Consider the following 27,917-nt stretch of genomic DNA (forward strand, 5'->3'; position numbering starts at 1 on the left):
ACATCTCCAGGAGAGTCGCCAACCTTTTGATGGAGAAGTCATGCATTCACAAGCCTGAGACATAGCACCATTCACAGCATAGATGGACTCCATGTTTCCTATGCAGTTTCCTCTGTCAGCGCATAACTGTGCATTACCTTTGGCATCTCCGCCAGATGTTCCCTTACCTTTCTCCGCAACTCCAGCATGTTCTGTGCTGCTGTTAGCAGAGACTCATCAACTGGAGGCTCAGCTTGGGCCAGGCCTCCCACAGTCCTCTAACTCGCCTATCTAAGCCTAAGCGCATACCCACTGACGTGAGTATCTGTACTGGTGGAGGGATCAAGGAAATAGTGTCATGGTGCACCTACTGACGATTCTTCCTCCTCAGAGGATGACCAGGATTCCAGTGGCACCAGCAGGCGATCTTCCCTCTGAGGTGTCACGAATTGCACGAGAAAACACTAACATTTAGAGGTTCTGCTGTATGTTTCTGCCCATGCTAAACATGCATGATGTGGTTCTCTAGAAGAGCAGTGGTGGGCACATGAACACAATGTCTTCACACTCTTTGGTAGACACTCTGGTCTCTCCGTCTGCTATGGAATGGCGGCCCTGGGAGCCTACTAGTTCCAGGGCTGCCGCCTCTGCCGGGGTCAGTTCTCAGATATCTAGAATCCCACCTCCAGTCTTCACCCTTTACCTATTGTTGTGGGCCATTTTCCCCTGCGAGCAGAAAGAGGGACACTGTTAGTCTTCCTACTGAGGCCAGCAGGACACTAATAGGAGCTCCCGAGCACCTCTTCCTCCCTTCTGGTTTCAAGGGATACGCGGTGTGTGGAGAAAGCTAGGACAGAAGGCTAGCTGTCCTGGAGATGCAGTCATGCATCTGACTTGATCTGCTATTGCCTCAGCCCCTTACCACCCTCTTTGCAGCCAGTCCCCAACCATGTCGTGCTCCCTCTTGCATGGTCACATTCAAGCCCCAAATATGAGATGGGTTTGGAGAACTCAACTTGGCAGTGTGAAAGAAGGCATTGACCCTCTCGCGGCACTGGACCCAGTTTCGCAGGGTGACCCTACGACTGCTGGCAACCTCTGAGATCTCTGCCTGGGCTTGCTTGATCAGGCAGGAGGGTCTCTTGCTGCTATCCCTTGGGAGGAGGAGCTGCTGCCTTTCCCTTACAGCCTGGAGGAGAAGCTAAAAAGAGGCATTGCTAAACTGTGGAGCCACCTGGGGTCTTCAGCTTGACATTTCCCTCTTGACTCCCGGTCAGCTCCTAGCATTGAGACCTTGGCCACAGCACAGGGTCTCCAGCCAGCGATGTCAGCAGCACAAGGGCAAACCAGCATCGAACTCACCGAGTGAACAGCAATCCAAGCAGGGCCAGCAAAGCTTTAAATATGTGCCAACACCTGCATTGTCTCAGCTGACAGGGTCATCGGTAACTTGTCACCAGCCCCTATCCTCCAATGGGACAGGTCCATTCAAATGGGCTGACTGCTGTCTGATCCCCAGTCAGCTGGCCGCTCATGTGACAGGCAGCGACAGCACCCAGATCCGGTGCTGCCCGTGGGACCCATGACTGGCTGATAAAAGTGTTAGCTGTTTGCTTCTTGACTATCAAGAATTTTCTTCCCGATCATCAATATTTCCATAACTAATGGACAAAAAGTTTTCCAAGAAATGAAAAAGTAAATTGTTTTTAATGTCTCTTGATTTTTTTTTTCTCCTGCTTGCAGCAGTGCCTAGCTCGGTCACCTCCTCCAGCCCTACAACCCACTGAGATCTCCGTGCTCCTCCAATTCTGGCTTCTTGCACATCCCGATTATAATTGTTCCACCATTGGCAGCTAAGGTCAAGGTCCTAAACTCTGGAATTGCTTCCTGAAGCCTCTCCACCTCTTTCTGTTTCTTTAAGTTTCTCCTTAAAACCTACCTCTTTGACTATCCTTGCGTGGCTCAGCGTCAAATTTTGTCTGATGATACTCCTGGGAAGGACTTTAGAAGACTTTGCTATGCTAAAGGCACTATATAAATGCAAGTTGTTGTTGTTTTGTCAGGGAGATCAATCTTTCATTCCTGGAGACTCCAGGAAATCTGGGAGTTGGCAAACCCCTCCCTCAGTTGCCTGCTTTGAAGCTGTGAAGAGCCCAAGCTCCTTTTAGCTTTTCCCTCTGACACCAATGATCAGCCTCACTACCAGTATTCCCTCAAAGCTGCGCAGGTGTATGGCCATGCAGCAATTAGGAATGTGCATGCAGGGAACAAACAGACTACGCGCAAGCAACTTTCGCTTTAAGATGCGCACATGCGTGGCCGCCCGTCAATTTTACAGGGACCATATAGTGCAACAATCTGGTCGTGCACAGCAAACGGTTAGAAGGAATGTTGCTCGCCACCCTTTGCCCTAAATTATGTGACTGGTCCTTTAGGTCAGAAGAGTAAGGCAATTTGGTACAGTAGTGCAGTTGTTATGCAACTGGACTCGTAATACAGAGAACATAAGTTCACATCTCACCCTGGCCAGTTTGAGAATTTGATTTCAGATTTTACAAAGCTGGAATTAAAAAGCTGGTATCGGTATTAGTAAGTGACCAAGAAGCTGTCGGATTGTTGTAAAATCCCAACGGTCATTAAAGACCTTTTTGGGAAGAAAACCTGCCATCCTTACCCAGTCTGGGCCCAGAAGTAACTCCAGTCTTACAAGTAGCCCAGCAAGCCATTCGATAGAGTGATAAGGAGATGGGCAATAGATGCCAGCCTTGCCACTGATGTCCTCATCCAGCAAATGAAAAAAAAACTCTAGTTGCAGACTGACGTGGGCACTCTTCATCTTTAAATGCGACTTCGTTAGATTTAAGTTCAACTAAGCTGGCAACATAAGCCAGCATCCTATTAACTTTGGTTTTCCTTGCAATGAAGAAAGAATTCCTTCACCACCTGTAGTGCTAATTTGTGTTGGATTCGGTTTGTTATTTGGCACTGGCGAGCTATATTCAGATTAGGTTCCAATGAATCTCTCATTAAACATAATACTTGTAAAGTTGTTAATTTTATGTTGATCAAGCCAACACTATATAATCTTTATTGCTATTAGTGATGTGAAATGTTCCTAATGTGAAACAAACAATTGTTACAATATTAGAAAAGTTGGAAGTGTGTCTTAGGAATTTACAGCAGCTGTTTCTTCGTTTTAAAGTAATGAAAACATATAGTATATTTGACACTTATCTGTGCAGTACAAACACAGCAAGAAAGACTAGATGCAAGAAAAAGAAATCTATCTGACTTCGATTTAATCTCTATATTGCCTGGGAATGTGTCATACTGGTACACAGTTTTACTTTCCTGTACGTAGCTTTCGAGGAGAATTGAGATAATAAAGACCAGCTTTATCAGAATGAAGGACTTGTTAACATTACAGAAACTGAACCTGAATCTTAGGAAAAGAATGCTGAGGTGCTACATTTTGTCATCTGTCTTGTATGCCTTGGAGACATGGACAACAAACAAAGAGACTGTTGATAAGCTGAATGTACTCGAGGTGTGGACATACAGGAGGATGTTTTGCATATCCTACACAACAGAGAAACTAATAAAGTGCTGAAGTGGCTGGAGAAAAGAGGAAATTGGTGCATAACATCAAAGAGAAAGATGCAAAATTTCAGTCTCATCATTAGAGCAGAAGGTAGAGACAATTATTGGAAGGAAAGATTGACGGAAAACATAGGAGAGGGAAGCAGAGGAGAAAATGAATGACAGGTACAATGGACTGGATGCAGTTGACCTATGCAGAATGTGTAAGGGCAGCGCAGGACAGATTGAGGTGGAGATCCCTGGCAATCAACCTTTTGGGAAGAAGATGACAGGAATGAACGAACGTAGCTTTCAAAAAGGATATTCCAGGAATGGTCCACTGATTCATTATTTATTGATTGTCATTTTTATTCACAGTTGTAGAGATTATCACTACTACTGTTACAAAGTCACATGGTAATCCCTTCATGACTCTGCCCATTTATCACTCTTAACTGCTGCATCCCTACAACCTCCCTACTCCTCCCCAAGCTCTGTATTCCTCTGACTCTAACCACTTGTGCATTACCCCTGCCCTTCACCTGACTATTGGTGATTGTGTCTTCAGCCATCTAAGCCTCATACACTGAAATTTCCTCCCTAGACCGCCCCCACGTCTATCTTCTCCTTTAAGATTGCTCCAACTCTTTGGTCACCCTTTCTGATATCTCCTCTGTTGTTCGGTGTCCATTGTTGTCTTTGAAGCGCCTTGGATCTTTTTTTTATATGTTAAATGCATTATATAAAGGCAGTTTGCTGTTTTGGTTTACAAAGTATTTATAACACAGACGTAGCACATTTGGCCCAGCAGGTTCATACCTGGTCCACATGAGCCTCCTCCCTCTCTACTGCATCTAATCCCACATCCTTCTATTCCTTTCTCCCTCATGTGCTTATCTAGCTCCCCCTTGAATGTATCTAAGCTAATTGCCTGAACTGCTTGTGGAGCAAGTTCCACATTCTCACCATTTTCTGGGGAAAGTTTGATTCATTTCGCAGTGCTCACACCCTGTTGATTAGTAGGTTCAAGAATCAGGCACCCTACTCCATTTGAGGGAGTGTTGTAATGTCAGAGCTGCTCTTGGGATGTGTCATTTAACTGTAGTTCCCTTTGCCTGTTCAGGAGATTTAAGTATACTAGAAGGACCCATGTGCTATTCTTTGGCCAATACACCTCCCTCCTATACTCTTTTCTTTTTAAATAAGCAAATTAAGGATTCATTCATGTCATTGTAGTTGGTGAGAGCTTGCTGTATACAATGTGTAACATTAAGCAGTCACACTTCCTGCTTCCTTTCTTAATTCGTTCTATGTGAAGGTGTTACATGATGAAGAGTTATGTAGATAGTCTTTGTTCTTGCTGTTTCGTATAGTTGAAACTCAGGTGTATTCTTATACAGTGTTTCACCTACACGAAACAGGGCACAGTACTGCAGTGCTTATGCAACTGGACGAGCAATCTGCTGGAGTTGTATGTCTATCACAAACTCTGCATCACCAACTCGTTCTTTCAAACTACACCCTGTCACCAGGTTTCATGGAGGCACCCAAGTCTTTGGCACCAGCTGGACCTCATCGTCACAAGACGAGCCTTTATAAACAGTGTCCAAATCACACACAGCTTCCACAGTGCGGACTGCGACACCGACCACTCCCTGGTGTGCAGCAAAGTTAGACTCAAACCAAAGAAGCTACATCACTCCAAGCAGAAGGGCCGCCCGCGCGTCAACACTAACAGAAATTCTTATTCACAGCTGTTACATTAGTTTCTAAATTCACTTGAGAAAGCCCTTCAAAACACTCCTACAGGGGATTTAGAGACGAAGTGGACCCACAGTCAGACCTCCTAGTTAGGCCACACTTAGAATATTGCGTGCAATTCTGGTCGCCACACTACCAGAAGGACGTGGAGGCTTTGGAGAGGGTACAGAAGAGGTTTACCAGGATGTTGCCTGGTCTGGAGGGCATTAGCTATGAGGAGAGGCTGGATAAACTCGGATTGTTTTCACTGGAACGGCGGAGGTGGAGGGGCGACATGATAGAGATTTACAAAGTTATGAGTGGCATTGGATAGAGTGGATAGTCAGAAGCTTTTACCCAGGGTGGAAGAGTCAGTTACTAGGGGACATAGGTTTAAGGTGCGAGGGGCAAAGTTTAGAGGGGATGTGCAAGGCAAGTTCTTTACACAGAGGATGGTGAGTGCCTGGAGCTTGCTGCTGGGGGAGGTGGTGGAAACAGGTATGATAGCGATGTTTAAGAGGCATCTTGACAAATACATGAATAGGATGGGAATAGAGGGATACGGTCCCTGGAAGTGCAGAAGGTTTTAGTTTAGTCAGGCATCAAGATCGGCGCAGGCTTGGAGGACCGAATGGCCTGTTCCTGTGCTGTACTGTTCTTTGTTCACATCAGAGACGCCATCTATGACTCAGCAATGACCACCTGTGGCAAACGTGAGAAGCAGAATGCAGACTGGTTTCAATCTCACTTTGAAGAGCTGGGACCTGTCATAGCCGCTAAGAGCATTGCACTGTTGAACTACAAGAAAGCCCCCAGCAAGTTAACATCCGTAGCACTTAAAGTACCCAGAAGCGCTGCACAAAGAACAGCCAGGCGCTGTGCAAATGACTACTGGCAACACAGCTGGCCTCCGACACCAGAAACATCAGAGGAATGTATGATGGCACTAAGAGAGCTTTTGGGCCAACCATCAAGAAGATTCCCCCCTCCCCGCCCCCCCCCCCCCACTCCAGTCTAAATCAGGGGACACGATCACTGACCAACGCAAGCAAATGGACCACTGGGTGGAGCACTACCTAGAACTGTACTCCAAGGAAAATGTCACTGAGACCGCCCTCAATGCAGCCCAGTCTCTGCCAGTCATGGATGAGCTGGACTAACATCCAACAAAATCTGAACTCAGTGATGCCATTGATTCTCTAGCCAGTGGAAAAGCCCCTGGGAAGGACGGCATTGCCCCTGATATAATCAAGAGTGCCAAGCCTGCTATACTCTCAGCACTCCATCAACTGCTTTGCCTGTGCTGGGATGAGGAAGCGGTACCACAGGACATGCGCGATGCCAATATCATCACCCTCTATAAGAACAAGGGTGACCACAACAACTACCGTGGAATCTCCCTGCTCAGCATAGTGGGAAAAGTCTTCGCTCGAGTCGTTTTAAACAGGCTCCAGAAGCTGGCTGAGCATGTCTACCCTGAGGCACAGTGTGGCTTTCGAGCAGAGAGATCCACCGTTGGCATGCTGTTCTCCCTTCACCAGCTACAGGAGAAATGCTGCAAACAGATGCCCCTCTATGTTGCTTTCGTAGATCTCACCAAAGCCTTTGACCTCGTCAGCAGACATGGTCTCTTCAGACTGCTCGCAAAGATCGGATGTCCACCAAAGCTACTAAGTATCATCACCTCATTCCATGACAATATGAAAGGCACAATTCAGCATAGCGGTGCCTCATCAGACCCCTTTCCTATCCTGAGTGCGTGAAACAGGGCTGTGTTCTCGCACCTACACTGTTTGGGATCTTCTCCCTGCTGCTCTCACATGCGTTCAAGTCTTCAGAAGAAGGAATTTTCCTCCATACAAGATCAGATGGCAGGTTGTTCAACTTTGCTCATCTTAGAGTGAAGACCAAAGTACGGAAGGTCCTTATCAGGGAACTCCTCTTTGCTAATGATGCTGCATTAACATCCCACACTGAAGAGGGTCTGCAGCGACTCATCGACAGGATTGCAGCTGCCTGCAACGAATTTGGCCTAACCATCAGCTTCAAGAAAATGAACATCATGGGACAGGATGTCAGAAATGCTCCATCCATCAATATTGGTGACCACGCTCTGGAAGTGGTTCAAGAGTTCACCTACCTAGGCTCAATATCACCAGTAACCTGTCTCTCTATGCAGAAATCAACAAACGCATGGGAAAGGCGTTGGCTGCTGTGTCCAGACTGAGAGTGTGGGAAAATGTTGCACTGACACGGAACACAAAGGTCCGAGTGTATCGAGCCTGTGACCTCAGTACCTTGCTCTACAGCAGCGAGGCCTGGACAACGTATGTGAGCCAAGAGTGACGTCTCAACTCATTCCATCTTCGCTGCCTCCGGAGAATCCTTGGCATCAGGTGGCAGGACCGTATCGCCAACGCAGAAGTCCTCAAGGCGGCCAACATCCCCAGCATATACACCATACTGAGCCAGTGGCACTTGGGATGGCTTGGCCATGTGAGCCGCATGGAAGATGGCAGGATCCCCAGGGACACGTTGTACGGCGAGTTCGTCACTGGTGTCAGACCCACCGGCCGTCCGTGTCTCTGCTTCAAAGACGTCTGCAAACGCGACATGATGTCCTGTGACATTGATCACAAGTCTTGGGAGTCAGTTGCCAGTGATTGCCAGAGCTGGCGGACAGCCATAAAGGCGGAGCTAAAGAGTCGCGAGTCGAAGAGACTTAGCTGTTGGCAGGGAAAAAAACAGAAGCGCAAGGGGAGGGCCAACTGTGTAACAGCGCCGACAGCCAATTTTATCTGCAGCACCTGTGGAAGAGTCTGTCACTCTAGAATTGGATTTATAGCCACTTCAGGCGCTGCTTCACAAACCACTGACCACCTCCAGGCGCTTACCCATTGTCTCTCGAGACAAGGAGGCCAAAGGACAATCCAAAGGTCTGGATCTAACTGCGTTCAAATCTCACCATGGCAGTTTGAGAATTTGAATTCATTCTTCAAATTAAAAAAGAAGTTGGTCTCAGTAAAAGTGACCATTGTAGTAAAAACCCAACTGGTTCAATAATGTCCCTTTAGGGAAGAAAATCTGCTGGCCTGGACTATAAATGATTTCAGTCCCCCGTCATTGCTTAACTACCTTCTGAAGTGGCCTAGCAAGCAGTTCAGTTGTATCAAAAACCACTCTGGGTAACTAGGAACGAGCAGCGACAGCAGAATGAATAAAAGTACGATTACGGCTTTGAAGCCATAAAATCCTATTTTTGTTCCCGACTAGAAACACTGTAATGTAATCTCATTTTGAATATGCATCATAGTCTTTATATCGCTTTCACTCTTGAGTGCCATTCTTCACATTCTAATCAACAATGTGGAGATCACTGACACTATCGCACTCTGATAAGATGAACCTGCTCAACTTGTGGCCTTGAGTGTGTGTGGCCAACGCGTGTTAAGCTAGCTTTGTATAACAGTGGAGCAGCCTAGTTCTTCCTGGAGTGAAGATGCTCTAGGGCCAAGAGGCTGCTTCTGTGACCCAATAAGTTTGTACACCATTTGCAATTTAATATTTAGTTAATGCTCGCAAGCCAATTGATTATTAACTATCTTTTATAAAGGAGCTGTTGCTTCCTTCCCCACCAAAACAACAACAACTTGTGTCTTTTAAGATAGAACAAAGTTCCAAGTTATTTTACAGGAGTGAAAACAGGCAAAAATTGACACCGAGCCAATGCAGGAAACTTGGGGCGGGATGGATAACCAATAGCTTGGTTAAAGAGGTAAGTTTTAAAGAAAGTACATGCATTTCTATGGCACCTTTCACGACCTCAGGATGTCGCAAAGCGCTATACAGTCAAATAAGTACATTTGAAGTGAAGTAACTGTGTAATGTAGTAAACGTGGCAGCCAATTTGCACACTGCAAGCTTCCACAAACAGTAATATTTGTTTTAGTGACATTGGTTGAGGGATCAATGTTGGCCAGGACTTCCCCGCTCATTTTCAAATTGTGTCATGGTATCTTTTACATCCATCTGAGAAGGCGTACAGGGCTTCGGTCTCATCTGAAAGACAGCACCTCTGACAGTGCAGCACTGCCTCCATACTGCTCTGGCAGTATTCGCCTGAATTATGTGCTCGTGTCTCTGAAGCTGGGCTTGAATCCACACCCTTTTGAAGCTAGAGTGCTACCCACTGAGCTATGGCTGTTGGGAAGCTTGTGGGAAAGTGGGGTTGTGGCAGAGTATCAGCCATGATCATGTTGAATGGCGAAGCAGGCTTGAGGCACTATATATTTATTCCTGCTCCTATTTCCTATATTGTTATGACACCTGTGATAAGGAGGGCCTTAAAGAAGCAGAGGGAGGTGGCAAGGCAGAGGGATTCGAGGAGGGAATTCCAGAATTTTGAGCCTAGGTGGATGAAGGCGTGGTGTCTGGAGGCAGGGCAAGACACCGCTGTGAGAGGAACAGCAAGTTCATGGAAGAGGGAGTCTGAGGAGGTTAGAGATTCAGGGAGGAGGTGGGGACATGAAAGAATTTAAACATGAGCGTGCGAATTTTCGTTTTGAAATGTCAGAAACAAGAACAAAAGAGAAAAGTGAATTTCTTCACTCTGGGTGGAAGATTTGACGAAGAGAGCAAAGAGTAAAGTGATTAGTGACTATTAGAGACCGAAGGCTAAGGCAGTAACTTTGGTTTAACTGTTCCACAAGAGTAGCAGACGCCCTTGCCTTTGGTGAGGCTCTGATATTGCAAGAGTGCTGTTCACTGAGCCAAGTTGGTGCTCAAGGCTGAAGAGACTACGGGGTGAATTTTCACGTGACTCCCAGTCAATGGAAATGAGAATCTGCTGGTGCGTGAACATGGATTTTACGCACCGCCCAGCTATTACAGTGAGAATTCACCCCATGAGTTTTCATTAATGCTGTTCAGGTTAACTATGCCAGAAAAAGTGCATAATTTCATGTGTGATATCTGAAGTGTGACTGATGTGCTGTAACTTTTATCTTTACTAGCACATCTCCAGTGATGTTGCTTATGTGAACCATAAGCATCTCAGGTTAATAAAGCCTTTTTTTAAAAAAAAATGTAAACCAAGCACTGGGGTTCATTTCTAGAAGAATAGAATTGAAAAGCAGGGAAGTTATGTTAAACTTGTTTAGCACCTTAGACCGCACTTGGAGTATATGTATAGCTCTGCTATCCATACTATAAAAAGGATATCGAGACACTGGAGAAGGTACAAAGAAAACTTAAACGGATGAACTGAGCAGTTGTAATCCGGAAAGACTGAATTTTTCTCCAGAAAAGAGAAGGCTGAGGGATGACCTGATGGTGGTCTAAGATTATGATAGGATAAACATAATGAATATGTTTCCACTTATGGGTGAGACCAGACCTAGGGGCCATAAATGTAAGATAGTTACTGATAAATCCAATAGGGAAGTCGGGAGAAATTTCTTTACCCAGTGAAGTATTGTGTCCAATTCTGAGCACCGTAATTTAGGAAGAATGCGAAGACTTTGTAGAGGGTTGTACAATGGTTGCGAGGATGAGGAATTACAGTTACATCGTTATACTGGAGAAGCTGGGGTCGTTCTTGGATCAGAGGAGGCTGAGAGGAGAATGATGGAGGTGTTTAAAATGAGTAAATAAGGCAAAACTGTTTCCAGTAGCTGAAGGGTTGATGACCAGATGGCACAGATTTAAGGTGATTGGCAAAAGAAACAGAGGCAACATGCGGAAAAACTTTTTTACACAATGAGTTAAGATTTGGAGTGCAGTGTCTAATAGGGTGATGGAAACAGACTCGGTAGTAACTTTCGAAAGAGAATTGGATAAATACTTGGAGGAGAAAAAATTGCAAAGATATGGAGAAAGAGCAGGATAGTGGGAATAACTGGATTGCTCTATGAAAGAGCCAGCTTTGACTATGTGAGCCAAGTGGCGGCCTCCTGCGCTGTATTATTCTATGATTCCATGGTTATAACATGAAACTTGCTGCCTCAGGCAATAGTTGAAGCAAGTGGCATAGATGCATTAAAGGGAAAGCTAGATAACTGCGAGGCAGAAAGGAATAGAAGGATATGCTGATAGGATAAGATGCAGCAGAGGTGGGAGGAGGCTTGTATGAAGCATAAACACTGGCATGGATCAGTTGGGCCATATGGCCTGTTCCTGTGCTGTAAATTCTGAGTAATTCTATATTCAGTTTGGAATACTCATCTCTAGTTAAATCTGTTCGTTTGCCTTGTTTCCCCACTCTGTCGCAGTATTAATGTTGACATCTGCGGTTGGGAGTTTGACACACAGTACGTGCAATGTTTATCATCAGTCACTGTTCCATGCCAGCTGTTTTGGTGGGAGGGTTAGAGGAGGACTTGCAATCTATCTCAGCCTGGCTGCAATGGAGAACTACTCTCTGGAGCAAAGCAGTCAGGGCTGAAAGCCACAGAAGTATGTGCAGCTTGTTCATTCATTCATCCCACCGGGAGTGCTCCGTGTAGCCGACTAAATTGATTGTGAACAAAGAAAGCTAGAGGCCCAGATTAGCCAACACCTGGGGTAGAAAAAAAGGCTGTTATTAGTGCAGAGAACAGTTTTCAGATGGAGTACAATTGCTTTGTTTTGTGTATAATTTTTAGCATTATGTGCAGTTAGTGCTTCGAAAGAGCAATTTTTTTGATTATGATTAGAGATACAGCACTGAAACAGGCCCTTCGGCCCACCGAGTCTGTGCCGAACATCAACCACCCATTTATACTAATCCTACACTAATCCCATATTCCTACCAAACATCCCCACCTGTCCCTATATTTCCCTACCACCTACCTATACTAGTGACAATTTATAATGGCCAATTTACCTATCAACCTGCAAGTCTTTTGGCTTGTGGGAGGAAACCGGAGCACCCGGAGAAAACCCACGCAGACACAGGGAGAACTTGCAAACTCCACACAGGCAGTACCCGGAATCGAACCCGGGTCCCTGGAGCTGTGAGGCTGCGGTGCTTGCCACTGTGCCGCCCCTCTTTATTTTCCCTCTTTCCCATCACATGCACCGACAGAATCGTTAGTAATTGTTAACTGGAAAACAAAGGATTAATGCAGATGTATATTATGCTGAATATTATTCGAACTGGTTCTTTTATCTCAACACAGTTGCACCTTTGTAACTGTCTTGGCAGCTTCAGCACGGGTCAGTTGATGTGGTCAGCAATTTGTCTCTCTTGAGTTGGACACAGCATATTTTTATTGAACGCCCCCAACAACAGCCGTTTACTGAACCACATACAAATTGAAATAGGCCTGAAGATGGTTCCTCATTTAAAAGTAGCAGCATTCCTTATATCCCTGTTTTCCGCCTTAATTTCGGGAGAGAGAGCTGGCAAGGATGTTGGTTTGGAGAGAGCGACTGAGTGCGTGCGACCTGTCATTTCTAGTGCGAGCCCAAGTTTCAGAACAAAGTCTGATGGAAGTGATGGCTACCTTATTGTTAACTGCTTGTTTCTAGCATTAGGCTTTTGTGAGCGCTGGGGCCTAAGCTCTGGAATTCACTCCCTACACTGCTCAGTCTGTCTACCTCGCTCTCCTCCTTTAAGACGTTCCTTAAAATCCAGCTCTTGTAAAGTGACTTGGGACGTTTTTCTATTGGCTTGAGCACAAAAATAAAGGCTGACACTCCAGTGCAGTACTGAGGGAGTGCTGCATTGTTGGTGGTGCCTTCTTTCAGGTGAGACATTAAACCAAGGCCCCATCTGCCCTCTCAGGTGGATGTAAAAGACCCCATGGCACTATTTCGAAGAAGAGCAGGGGTGTAATACCTAGTGTCCTGGTAAAAATTTATCCCTCAATCAACATCACAAACAGATTACCTGGTCGTTACCACATTGCTGTTTGTGGGAGATTACAGTGCACAAATTGGCTGCCGCGTTTCTACTTTCCAACAGTAACTACGCTTCAAAAGTACTTAATTGGCTGTAAAGCACTTTGTGACGTCTAGTAGTCAAGAAAAGCGCTATATAAATGCAAATCTTTTTTAAAGGCATGATATTAATAAAAGCTGTTGTTCATAGCCTTCTCAAGATGACATTAACGGAAATTGCATCATGTCAGGTGGCAGGGCCATTGCGTTCAAGGAAAGAGCTATGTATTATCACCTGTCAATGGAACTTGAGTATTATTACGATTACTCTGCCAATCATTCATGTTTGTAAATTTTACACTGAATGACCAATACTCCAGGATGTACAGTAAATGCTTAGGAACATAGGACTATAGAGGAATGGAAGAGACCATCGCACTCCAACTGGCCAGCTTGTGAGATTGAATGCATTACTCTCTGTCTCTGGCTGTGTCTTGCTCCTTTTTCTCTCTCTCTCTCTCACTGTGTATGCGTATGTGTCTCTCTCTCACACACTCTCTCCTCTCTCTGTTTCTCTGTCTCTATCTCTCCCCTCTCTGTAAAGCATCACTCCAGTTAACATCTCTACCTTGCTGATACTGTTTCCTTGTACAGACTGTTGCGCACTCTGAGTAAAGTAGTTAAATCTACATTAGTAGTTCACTGTCTCTCTTCTGAGCTGGAGTACATGGCCCTATGTAGAGTTTGAGATTGTGTCAGACACATTCCGAGTGATTTTATCCATAACTGTCAGAAGGAGACTGGTGTTTACCCAACTCTCCAATCATGTACCTTTTGAATAACACATGGTACAGGTGCAAGCTACACAATCTCAAAAATTGGCACTACATAATTAGTACAACTTGTATTTGCTAAATACTAATAGAAAATAACAGTCTTTTGGGTTTATTTTTTGTCTAGGAAAAATGTTCAAATCACTGGATCTAAGTCTGATTGTGGAGTTTATTCTGATGTTCTACAAGGACAAGCCCATTGATTGGCTGCTGGACCATGTTCTATGGGTTAAAGTTTGTAACCCAGAAAAAGATGCAGTAAGTGGAACATTGACAGTTTATATAACCAGATGTTTTCTATCTTTCTCCCCACCCACCCAGCCCACACCGTTTGTTAGCTGTCCTTTCCTGAAGGGTGTATCAGGAAACGGTCTGGTACCTCACCAAAGCAGCCAGCCAGTCTTCATGTCTTCAGACTGGTAATCGTCCCCACAAGTTCTCCTAATGGGGAGGCATGCTCATAGCTGGGCAAGAAGTGAAAGTTTAGTGGGGCAATGTCTCAACAAGCTGCATTGTGTTGGCTGTTAAACTCCCAGCAGTTTCCTGGCGCATCGGTCAGCCGAGCCTTGTCTCACCGCCTAAATTTTCTGGGCTTGCGGGTAAGTGCATTGTGTCAGATATCTGCACAGGTTAGACACTCGGCGAATCAAAATAATAAATGTTCAGATGGATGCTAAATATTATATGAAGAGCAAGGAGTTCTCCCAGAGTCCTGGCACAAGTCAGGAGTGTGATGGAATACTCTGCACTTGCCTGGATGGGTGCAGCTGCAACAACACTCAGCAAGCTCGACACCATACAGGAGACAGCAGTCCATTTTGATTGGCAGCCCATCCATCACCTTAAGCATTCACTCACTCCACCAACAGCGCAATGTGGCGGTAGCATGCACTGCAGCAGCTCGCCAAGGGTTCTTCAGTAGCATCTCCCAAAATTGTGATCTCCACCAACTAGAATGACAAAGGCAGCAGACACATGGAAACACTATCACCTCCAAGTCCCATCTGAGTCGCATATACCTCCCCAGTTGGACATGTATTGCTACCCCTTCGTCGTCGCTGGGTCAGAATCCTAGAACTCCATACTTAACGTCACTATGGGTGTACCTGCACCCCACACACTGCAGCGATTCAAGAAGGCAGCTCACACCACCACCTCGGGGCAGCCAGGGGTGGGAAATAAATTACCAGTTTTGCTAGTAGCACCTACATCCCAAGAATAAATAATCAATCTAACTTAAAATAATAAAATTAAGCTTATAAATGACTGTTATTGGTTGGTACTGATGCAGCTAATCTGATTTGGGCTTTTTTAACAGGCATCTATGTAAGTGGGGACATAGGAACAGGAGTAGGCCATTCAGCCCCTCAAGCCTAGCTGATTTGAAGCTCAACTTCATTTACCCAACTTTGATCCATCCTTTGATGTCCTTACTCAACAAAAATCTATCCACTTCAGTCTTGAAAATTTCAATTCACTCCCAGTATCCACAGCCTTTTGATGGAGTGAATTCCAGATTTCTGTTGCTCTTGTGTGTGTGAAAATATGCTTTCTGATTTCACTCCTAAATGGCCCAGCACTAATTGTGAGCACTAACAGGTGGAGTGAGAAATCACCCAGAGTTCCTGCTCCCTATCTCATACCAGTGACTGCTGGAAATCTGCAATGTGTGGATATAGGGGGAGGACAGGATTGGTCTTGGCTGTGATACTTAACCACTCGCTAATCCCTCTTTCACCACCTTCATGGCCCAGCACGTGGTGTTGATTAGGCTGTAGATACTTGTCTAGGTTCATACAAGGAGAATAGATATTTGAATGAGTTATCATATGAACAATCACAGACCAGTGAAGACCCTCTGGTTCATCCAGTCTGTCCCACAAATTATGATACCTTGTGTATTATAATATATACACTCTCCGCCCCATCCAACAATCATGTGATTTCCTGGGAGAAGTGAAAACCCAGATTAAAATCCAAGCCAATTTTTTGTAAAAGGCAATGTCTACCCCAGCCAGAATCCAGTCCAGCTCTTGCTTGAAGGAGTTCATTGAGTCAGTGACGGTTGCACAAGACGGCAGTCTGTTCCAGTGGTCTTCGATTCTCTAGGAAAAGAACTACCTCCTAACATCTAACTTGGATCTGGCCTTGCAAAACTTAGAATTGTGACCCCTGGTCTTCCCTAACCTATTTAATTGAAAGGAATCCTGCACCCATGGAATCGTGCTCCAAAATGGGAAAGGAAGGGAGCAAGGAAACTACGATCTCCTGTCATCTGTCAGCAGCAACATAAATCTTCATTTGGGGAACCTGTTGAGAGTTGATGGGTGACTTTTAATGCATTACTATCCATGATGTGACGGATGTTTGAATCAAGTCAGCAGCAGACTCCCTAAAGTAATTTGCATTCAGATTTCTGCTGCACTGTTTTAAAGCATCACACATGGTGACTAACTCAGTAGTAGGTAATTAATGGTAAGCTGAGTGTTCTCACTGTGGGAGGTGAGCATAGGCATTCTTTATTTGACTTTCCTCGATTTACAATCTCTCATTTGCACATTTTGGGTAAGCGTCCTTAATTAGACATGAGCTAATGAAGAGCCTTGTGTCTCAAAACACTTCATGTGTAGTGATTTACTTTGAAGTGGAGTGATCACTGTTTTATATAGGCACACACACAGGCCATTTTGAGCACAACATAATGGAGGAGATGAGGGAAAAAATTTATGCTGTGAGCTATGATAGTTTGGAATGCACTGCCTGAAAGGATAAGTTTACAGGGCTATGGGAAAGAGCAGGGGAAGTGGAACTAATTGAATTGACAACTGAATAGCTCTTTCAAAGCACAGTATCAGTGGGCTGAATGGCTTCCTTCTGAATCCTTTTATGATTCTATAACAAGATGCCACCAACAGAAATATATTGAGTTAATCTGTTTTTGATCTTGTTGGTTGAGGGAATAATATTGGCCAGCAAACTGTACAACACCAAATTGTTTCTAAACAGGAAACTTAAGGACTTTGACTTTGACCAATTACAAAGGGAAAGCAATTCTGTAAATACTATGCCTTTGAAACTCTTTGCAAAAAAAACAAAAAGAGCTGCACCACTGGGAGAGCACCCTGCTCTTCAATTGGGCCATGGTGTCTGTCTAAATCACCAAAATGGGTGATATCACTGATGTTGGAGATTTTCAAGGAGTTGCCAAAGGGTGATTGGAGATGGTGGAGAGAAGGATAGGGTTAGTTCACAAGGACGGAGAGGTTGAGAATGACTTTTTATGATGAGTATTGATGGTGGTTGTTTTTAAAAGGAGGGAATTGGTCCCTGGTGGGGAAGAGAAACCTCAGAGACTGACCTCTTCTTTCCTTTTAGATGTTTCACCATTCATTGATTATCCTGTGGTTTTGTTGATGGATGGTCGCTATTAGTGTATTATGTTAAAGGTTCAAGAAGAGACAAAGTGAGCAACAATAATTGGACATTCGAGCTGTAGAGAGTGCAGAAGAGGAATCTGCAATGGATAAAGTTACAGATAAGCAGCTCTAAGGCTTATGAGATAGATAAACAGTTGCTAATAAGGGCATTAAGGCATAAGCAGGATTTTGTTGGGAACTGAGCCAGCAGATTTTTTCTTTTTTGAAAATCTCTATTTCAGGACTACTATGACAAATATTACAACAACTTTCATTTATATAGCATTTTTAATGTAGTAAAATGTCCCAAGATGCTTCACAGGAGTATTATCAAACAAAATTTGTCACTGAGCCACATGCAGTATTAGGACAGATGATCAAAAGCTTGATAACAGAGGTAGGTTTTATGGCGCATCTTAAAGGAGGAGAGAAGCGCGGAGAGTTTAGGGAAGGGAATTCCAGAGCTTTAGGGCCTAGGCAGCTGAAGACACAGCTGCTAATGGTGGAGCGATTAAAATCGGGAAGCACAAGAGACCAGAATTGGAGGAGCACGGAGGTCTTGGAGCATTGTTAGCCTCAATGAGGTTACAGAGAGAGAGGGGAATGCGGCCATGGAGGGATTTGAAAACAAGGATGAGAATTTTAAACTAGTGTTGCTGAAACGGGAACCAGCAAGACATGGGTGATTGGTGAATGGGACTTGATTGGGAGTTAGGACATGGGGCAACAATGTTTTGGCTGAGTTACTACCTGCGTGCACTGTGGTGACTGGCCTTTTTGCTGCATAATACAGAGGCCTTGATCGTCTCTCTGCATTTAATGTACTGGAGCAAGTGGCAATAACTCAGCAGCAGGCTCATGGACCTGCATTTCTGGTAAAGTTGGCTCCTTTGCAGGTGCAGCTGATGGGGAGAGGACTGACTGCACATCTGCCATCAGAAAGACCTGCAAGTCTGCTGTTTGCTGCATGGCTCTACTGTAACAGCTCCTTGCATCTGCACTGTGCACTGCATTTGTGTGCAGATATGGATATTTCTGTACCCCTGGTAGCAAATATTTTTGAATTAATATGCAGAAATTTTTCACTACCTTTTACTACGAGAAGGCAGTGAGGTCAGGTATAGCAACGTATGAGTATTTTAAAGGAGAAGAAAAATGTGCATTTCTGTAGCGCCTTTCATGATGCACTATTAATAGGAAAATACTAGGAAGTGAGAGACCTTGTAGTGAATGTCCACAGATCCCTGAAGGTAGCAGGACAGGTCAATAAGATGGTTAAGAAGGCCTATGGAATCCTTTCCTTTATTAGTCAAGGTATAGAATACAGGAGCAGGGAGGTTATACTGGAACTGTTTAACTCATTGGTTAGGCCACAACTTGAGTACTGTGTGCAGTTCTGGTCACCTCATTACAGAAAGGATGTAATTGCACTAGAGAGGGTACAGAGGAGATTTACAAGGATGTTGCCAGGACTGGAAAAAGAGAAGGCTGAACGGATATCTGATTGAAATGTACAACATTTTGAGGGGCCTGGATAGAGTGGAGGTGAAAGGTCTATTCACCTAAGCGAGGTCAGTGATGAGGGGGCATAGATTTAAAGTGATTGGTAATTGGTAGAAAAATTAGAGGGGGGATGAGGAAAAACCTTTTCACCCAGAGGATGGTGGGGGTCTGGAACTCACTGCCTGAAAGGGTAGTTGAGGCAGAAACCCTCGACTCATTCAAAAGGAGACAAACGAAAATCCCGTCGGAGAGAAGAGCAGAACTACTTCAAGGTAGACATTCCTGGAAGAGAAGTGGCAGTGAATTAAACACTGAAATAAAAACAAACTACTGCAGATGCTGGAAATCTGAAATAAAAACAAGAAATGCTGGAAATACTGAGCAGGTCTGGCAGCATCTGTGGAGAGGGAAGCAGAGTTAACGTTTCAGGTCAGTGACCCTTCATCAGAACTCTGTTTTATGATGTTGGTTGAGGGATAAATGTTGCTCAGGACACTGAACAAAATTCCCCTGCTCTTCTGCAAAATAGCACCCTGGAATTTTTAACATCCACCTGAGTAGATTTAACATCAGTAATGAAGTGTCAACCTGGATTATGTCCTCAAGTTTCTGGAGTGGGATTTGAACCCACAACCATCTGACTCAAAAGCAGGAATACTACCCACTGAGCCACAGCTGATATTATGAAGGAGCTTGGAACATGCGTGGCTTATTTCTGCAACTAGGACAGAAGAAAATTAATGGATGGAAAAGATTCCATCTTTTCTTTGTGTTTGTGTGTGTCTCGGCAGATTGATCAAAGCATTTTCTGTGTGTGGAATTGAAACTGTCTTCCTTTGTAAGAGTGTGTTGTACAGAGCTAGGTTTGTGCTGCACAGCCAGTTGCCACCTCTGTGATCTCATTTCAGTCTGAGTCTGAGCCACCTGATACTATTCATCAGCATTTACCGAGATATTCATTTTCATTAGTGCTGGCTGGAAATAAAGAGAGAGAATGAGAGGTGAGAGATAGGAAGTACAGAGCCATTGTTAAATAATATTTGAAATCACGAGTTCATAAAAGGATTAGGATTACAGTGGCACCGCTTAGTGTCTGAAATAATGAGTGAACCATTTACACTCAGCTCCGCTGCTAGCTCAGTTAGTAAGAGTTACTACCTGGGGCAGGATAACGTGCGCTCATAATTTCCTCCTTCCCTCCTCCCACACAGTCAGACAGCCTGCCAACACTCTGTCTAGCCTTGTGCATGGAGAAAGGTGGCTGGGTGCTGCTGATAGCCCAAGGGCCTGTAGCCAGAAAGGCCAGGGGGTGGGGGAGGTTACAAGGGAGAATTTATTTTATTAATATATGTGTGTTTAGTACCTGTTGTGCTGCTGTATGGTCTGTATGCACAGTTTGTGAAAACATCTAAAGCTGATGCAGACCATCCTATTTATCTATACTCAGTACACATCTCAAACCATGGCATTGATGTTTAGACCTTATTTCTATATGTTTTTTTAAGCTTTACTGTATTGAATACTATATTACCACATTGGTGTCTGCCATAGCTCAGTGGGTGGCACTTTTGCCTCTGAGTCAGAGGTAGTGGATTTAATTTCCATTCCAAAGACCTGTCCACATGATCCAGGCTGACATTCCCAGTGCAGTACTGAGGGAGTGCTCCACTGTCAGGTGGCATGTCTTAGGTGAGACGTTAAACCGAGTCCCAGTTGTCCTCTCAGGTGGCCGTAAAAGATCCCACGGCACTATTTCGAAGTCGAACAGGGGAGTTCTCCCTGATGTCCTGGGCCAATATTTATCTATTAGCCAACATCAGTAACTAAAACAGGTCATTATCAAAATACTGTTTGTGGGATGCTGTGTGCAAATTGGCTGTCATATTACTTCAAATACAAGAGTGTCTACACTTCAGAAATGGCTGTAAAGCACTTTGGGACATCCTGAGGTCATGAAGGTGCTATGTGAATGAAAGTTTTTTCTTTGTTTATACCTACACTGACTTTTACGATCTCTATCATGTGGAAGTTCAGTCAGAATGTGCAAGATGATTTTCACCTGTTTCCGCACCCCCCCTCCCCCCCTCCCCCCCCCCCCCCCCCCCCCACGCCCCCAAACACCTGTTTTACACAATCTGCTCTTCTGGCTGAAATAGAGTCCCATCCCTTTCATATTGCGATGAGACCTCCTCGCCCCATTTAGATTTTACATCCCTTTTGTGAATTGTGGGCTGCAAAGCCAATCTTCCTATTGGAATTTTTCTATGAAGAGTGAAATTTTAATGTGAATTTTCAAATAGGATTCAAGCAGCTACTAAAACCCCCATATAAATAAACATTCTCGCCAAGGTGCCATCTCTTACAAAGGTACAGCCCCTCGTGTACCAGCAGCACCCGGCCACCATTCCCCCCATGTGAACCTAGACAATGAGCAGCAGGCTGTCTGACCATGTTGGGAGAGGAGGAAGTCATGAGTGAATGTTATCCTGCCCCAGGCAATGCATTTACTAATGGAGACAGTGGAACTGGAACCAAATGCTCTACTCCTTATTTGAAACAAACTGTGCCTCTGTAATCCCAATCCCCTCCTTTGCAGGGTTATGGGGAAAGAGCAGGGCAGTGGGACTAAGTGGATAACTCCTTCAAAGAAACAGCATATTTATGAGCCCATATTTTTCTTAATGCAGATTAATTTTATCCTGGATTGTTATCGCTAAAAGTTTCCCCTCCACGGGCATTAGGCTGACTGGCCTTTAGTTGCTGGGTTTAACCCTCAATACTTTTTAAACAGGGTATAGCATTTGTAATCCTTCAGTCCAGTAACAGCGCCCCATATCCAAGATTTGGAAGAAATCTACAATTTCCATTTAGAATTTTATTTAGATGAGCATATTCCACCAATGAATCTGTGATATTTATTCTATTTTAAATTGTTTGCAAAAATCCTGTAGCTCAACGATTGTCCTGGTCAACCAACAAACATCGAGTGCAATCGTAACCGTGTTTTTCTCTCTTCCCCCTTTCTAGAAGCACTGTGACCGACAGAAGGCAAACCTCCGAATCCGTTTCAAGCCGTCCCTGTTCCAGCATGTAGGAACGCACTCATCGCTGGCCGGAAAGATCCAGAAATTAAAAGTAAGTTGAGCAGCCAGGAACTCAACTTTCAAATTACTGACCTTCAATAAAATATGTAATGTAGGAGAAGGCTTAAAATAAAGGAAAGAAACAGGAGGAGGTCATTCAGCCCCTCAAACCAGTTCCATCATTCAATTGGATCATGGCTGATGTGTATCTTAACTCTCAGTTTATCCACCTTGATTCTATAACCCTACCATCAAGTTATGAAGAATATACAGCACCGTAACAGACCATTCAGCCCAACATGTCCATGCCATTGTTTATGCTCCAGGTGAGCCCCCTCCTACCCCTCTTCATCTAACCTTATCCTTCTATTTCTTTCTCCCTCATGTACCTACCCAGTTAAATTCATCTATGCTATTCATTTCATTTACTCCTGTAGTAGTAAATTCCACATTCTGATCATTCTCTAGGTCAAGACTTTTCTCCTAAATTCTCTATTGGATTTATTAGTGACTATCTTATGTTAATGACCATTGGTTTTAATCCCCACCACCCCCGACAAGTGGAAACATGTTCTCTACATCTACCCTATCAAACCCTGTCATGATCTTAAAGATCTCTAGAAGGTCGTCCTTCAGCCCTCTCCTCCAGACAAAGGAGTGCCAGCCTATTCAATGTTTCCTGATAGGTATAACCTCGCAGTTCTGATAGCATCCTTGTAAATCCTTTTTGCACCTTCTCCAGTGCCTCTACATCCTTTTTATAATTGAGGCCAAAACTCTGCACAGTACTGCAAGTATGGCCTAACCAAGGTTCTGTACCAGTTTAACATGTCTGCTTTTCAGTCTTATCCTTCTAGAAATGAATCCCGATGCTTGGTTTGCTTTTTTATGGGCTTGAACCTGTGTCCCTAACTTATAATGATTTATATATCTGTACCCCCAGTTCCCTCTGCTCCTCTACTCCATTTAGACTCTGAGGGCAAGAATTCCCTGCAGGTTTATGAACCCCACCGTCAGGCTGAAATGTGAGCCAGAAGCCTGCACTGTGTGGGAAACAGTTAGTCATTGTGATTTTCCCGGGGGTGGCCAATTAATGGCCAGAGGATGGACTCGCCATCTGATTAAGGATAGTGGACGAACTCTCAAAGCTGGAGGGCCAATCAGAGGCCTTCCAGCTTGAAAAGAGCAGCAGGCCGCAATGGAAGGTAAGTAAAGGAGAGGGCGCTTCAAATTGGAGGGATTCTCCAATTTTTTTAAAATCTAAAATAAAAATGACTTTTGAAGCCAGACCACCAGTGTTGAGGGGTTGGGTGGTGCGGGGGAGTCCTCTACAAGGCGGCCCGTGACTGCTCTTGCACGCAGGCAGGCAGGGAGGCCCTCTAGGCCTACCTGCAGGGACCTGGAGCCGGACTGTAAAGTCACAGTCAGACCCCTCTAATTGGCTTTATGTGGCCCTTAACCGCATGGATCAGTTACCCACTACTTGCAGGCGGGTATTCCTCCCACTTCATCCACCTCCACAAAAATGGCTCGGGGGTGGGATGAAGTCAGGGAATTGGCACACAAGCTGGCAGTGCTACTTTTAGCACCCACCCGCCTCTGATTCCAGCTACGGTGGGACCTAAAAGTCAAGCCACTGGTATCAAAATCGTATGTGGCTACGTTATGCATCATATCCCCAATATAAGAACATAAGGAACAGGAGTAGGAGTAAACCTTAAGCCTGCTCTGCCATTCAGTCAGATCATGGCTGATCATCTTCCTCGATTTCACTTTCCCACCTTATCCCCATACTCCTTAATTCCTTTTGTGTAAATAAAAACACTATTGATCTCTGTCTTGAATATATTCAACAACTGAGCATCCACAGCTCTCTGGGGTACAGAATTCCAAAGATTCACAATCCTCTGAATGAAGAAATGTTTCCTCATCTCGGTCCTAAATGGCTGATCCATTATCCCGAGACAATGCCCCCGAGTTCTAGACTCTCCAACCAGGGGAAATGGATTTGTAGAGATCATAGACAATTTATGACACAGAAGGAGGCCATTCGGCCCATTGTGTCTGTGCTGGCTGACGAATAGCTATTCTGCCTAATCCCACCTTCCTACACTAAATCCGTAGCCCTGCAGGTCACGGTTCTCCAAGTAGACTTCAAATAGGTTCTCAGCATCTACTCTGTCAAGCCCTCTAAGAACTTTATATGTTTCCATATGATGATAATGAGGGTCACAGGCTGGCTGCCTGGGCAGGGAAGTGGCCGGAACAATTCCTGCCAATAGATATGAGTAACAAGGCAAATTTAACGCGCTGAATATTCTTGCATGTCAGAACACAAGAAATAGGAGCAGGAGTAGACCATATGGCCCATTGAGCCTGCTGTGCCATTCAATATGATCATGGCGGATCTTAGGCTTCAACTCCACTTTCCCGCCCACTCGTCATATCCCTTGATTCCCTGAGAAAACAAAAATCTGTCTATCCCAGCCTTAAATGTATTCCAACGATGGAGCATCCACAACCCTCTGAGGTAGTGAATTCCAAAGGTTCACAACTCTGAGTGAAGTAATTTCTCATCTCAGTCCTATATAATCAGCTCCTTATCCTGAGACTGTGCCCCTGCGTTTTAGATTCCCGACCAGCAGAAACAATCTGTGTCTGCCCTATCCAGCCCCTTCAGAATCTTGTATGTTTCAATGAGATCGCCTCTCATTCTTCTAAGCTCCAGAGAATATAAGCCCAATTTACTCAACCTCTCAGCATAGGACAAGCTCCTCATCCCAGGGACCAATTTACTGAACCTTCATTGTACCGCCTCCAACACAAGTATATCCTTTCTTAAATCGGAGACCAAAACTGCACACAGTACTCCAAAGAAGCAACCATTCATTTTGCTGGCAGTTCAGGGGATATCATCGGTACACAATCAGATAAATTATGGGCAGCACCAGTACAGCTACTTGCTGTAGCACAGGTAGTGTCACGGAGACTGGATTAAATTTGGCACTTTGTGGCTCAGCAGCACCACCTGCAGTAAAATACATGCGACATACACAGAATTACATAAGGATTCACAGCACAGAAATAGGCCATTCAGCCCAACCAGTCCATGCTATCGTTTATGCTCCATTCCAGCCTTATCCCATTCTTCCTCATCTAACTCTAACAGCATAACCCTCTGTTGCCTTCTCCCTCATATGCTTATCTAGCTTCTCTTTAAATGCATCAATGCTATTTGCCTCAACTACTCCTTGTGGTAGCAAGTTCCACATTCTCACCACTCTCTTGGTAAAGAAGTTCCTTCTGAATTCCTTATTTAATTTCTTGGTGTCTATCATATTGATGGCCTCTAATTTTGCTCTTCCCCACAAAATGAAACATTCCCTCTGTATCCACTCTATCAAAACTTTTTCAAGAACTCTATCACATCACCCTGAGTCTTCTCTTTTCAAGAGAAAAGAGACCCAGCTTGTTCATCCTTTCCTGATGGGTAATAATCTTGCAGTTCTGGTGTCATCCTTGTAAGTCTTTTTTGCAGTCTCTCTGATGCCCATATCCTTTTTTATAATACGACGATCAGAACTGCACACATTACTTCAATTGTGAACTAACCATGGTTCAACACAAATTTGGTTTGCATTTTTTTCTGGCCTTATTCACCTGCATCATTACTATTAGTGATTTGTGTATTTGTACTCCCAGATCCCTTTGCTCCTGTAACCCATTTAGATTCTTACTTTCCAAGTAATATGTGACCTTATTTTTCTTAACAAAATGAAATAGCTCATACCTGTCTATATTGAAATTCATTTGCCAATTATATGCTCATTCTGCAAGTTAATTTGTTGCGTCCTTCCTCATTATTGATTATTCCACCAAATTGGTGTCGCCTGCAAATTTAGAACTCTGCCACCCAAGGCACCCTCTTCCTGCCATCTTGAGAATCCCCTCTCTGCAATTGTTAACCCTGGGACCCTCCTCTCCCCGATCACCACCTCCAGGACCACCCCCCACGCTTGCCACCCCCAGGACACCCCTTTTTGCGATTACTACCCGCCTTCTGCACTCGCTTTGCTTCCAACCAGTGCAGCTGGAGTGTCAGCCAGCCTTAATGCATCAGGGGAATGCTGTTTGCCATCCTGCAAATCAGCAGCTCAATGTAGATGAGGCCAGGGCGCCTCTGTATTACCATCGTCCGAAAGCCAAAATCAATCCATCTGTAAGCATGTTTTTCATTTTTGTATTTCCAATTTGGTGAATATTTTGTTTGAATATTTAACATTCATAAGATTGTAAGATAGATTCGGATAAGGTAGAACACTGTAGTTCATCCATCAGAAAGACCCTGGCCCAATATCCAACAGTCTTTTCAAATGATTCCAAGGATTTTGCCACCACTACTACTCACAGGAGTTCAACAAACTCCACCTTAAACTTGGTCAAGCATGTGACCCATTGCAGACTAGTTCTTTGAGCTCGGTCAGTGGTATTTGATAGCTGGTAAAGGAGCCAGAAAGAAAAACTCCCATTTATACAGCTCCTTTCAAGACCTCAGACCATCTTAAAGTGTTTTACAGCCAATGAAGAGCTTTTGAAGTGTAGTCACTGTTGTAATGAAGGGAAGGTGGCAGCCAATTTGCACACAGCAAGCTCCCACAAACATCAGTGCGATAAATTACCAGATAATCTTTTTTTAGTGATGTTGGTTGAGGGTCAGAACATCTGGGAGAACTCCCCTGCTGTTCAAAACAGTGGCCATGGGATCTTCTACATTTGCCTGAGAGGGCAGAGGGGGCCTTGGCTTAATGTCTCATCTGAAAGACTGCACCTCTGACAGTGCAGTCAGTATTCCCTCAGTACTGAACTGTGAATGTCAGCCTAGATTATGTGTTCAAGTCTCTGAAGTGGGGCTTGATCCCACAACCTTCTGAGACAGAGGGGAGAGTGCTACCCACTGAGCCACAGTTGATGCATGTGGCTCAAATGGTTGGAAAAATTGTAACTGTCATCATGAATAGCATACATGTACCTTAAATCTAGGGATAGCTGACAAATTGAAGATCTCACTTTTCAGATAAACCTGTTTTATCCTTGATTCCTAAAATGGTACAAGTGCATAACTTGCATCATAGAATCGAGGCCATTCAACCCATTGCGTGTATGTGGTGGCTCTTTGAAAGAGCTGCCCAAGTCCCACTTCCCACTTCTAGAAACACATTAAGGAAACATCTGCTTTACTTTACATAAGTCTTTGCTTAAAAACATAAGCAGTGCCAAATAATTTTTTTTTTATTTTGAGATACAGCACTGAAACAGGCCTTTCAGCCCACCGAGTCTGTGCTGGCCAACAACCACCCATTTATACTAATCCTACATTAATCCCATATTCCCTACTACATCCCCACCATTTTCCTACCACCTACCTACACTAGGGGCAATTTACAATGGCCAATTTACCTATCAACCTGTAAGTCTTTGGCTGTGGGAGGAAACCCACGCGGTCACAGGGCGAACTTGCAAACTCCGCACAGGCAGTACCCAGAACTGAACCCGGGTCGCTGGAACTGTGAAGCTGTGGTGCTAACCACTGCTCCGCTGTGCCGCCTTCATATGATTAGGTATTGGCACAATTATAAGTACACTGCCATCTAGTTTTATAAAGAGTTAGAGAGTTTGAATCAAAAATTTTACAATAAATCTGAAATCAGACAGGATGTTATATAGGTTAGATAATGCTTTTTGCACAGCCCTAATTCTGAAGACTGCTGTTTTCCCATAGCCCTGCAAATATTTTCCCTCTGTTGTATAAATTAATTATATTTAGAATGTGTTTTATTCCTTTCAGCCTTGCTCCAAAAACCTTTTTAAAATTGTTGTCATATTGCTTTAAAATAATTTGAACAATATTGATTTTTAGCAAATAT

General features: G+C 44.3%; 1 protein-coding gene across 1 annotated transcript in view; it reads left to right on the forward strand.

Moving 5' to 3' along the window:
* Positions 1-27,917, forward strand: part of mgat4b (alpha-1,3-mannosyl-glycoprotein 4-beta-N-acetylglucosaminyltransferase B) — an 88,984-nt gene that overhangs the window by 45,469 nt on the left and 15,598 nt on the right. Inside the window, exons 6-7 of the mRNA XM_068043107.1 lie at positions 14,119-14,249; positions 21,938-22,045. Coding sequence (XP_067899208.1) covers positions 14,119-14,249; positions 21,938-22,045 — 239 coding nt within the window. The remainder of the gene's footprint in view (positions 1-14,118; positions 14,250-21,937; positions 22,046-27,917) is intronic.

This window comes from Heterodontus francisci, chromosome 12 (assembly GCF_036365525.1).
Source record: "Heterodontus francisci isolate sHetFra1 chromosome 12, sHetFra1.hap1, whole genome shotgun sequence".
In the NCBI taxonomy this organism is placed as follows: Eukaryota; Metazoa; Chordata; class Chondrichthyes; order Heterodontiformes; family Heterodontidae; genus Heterodontus; species Heterodontus francisci.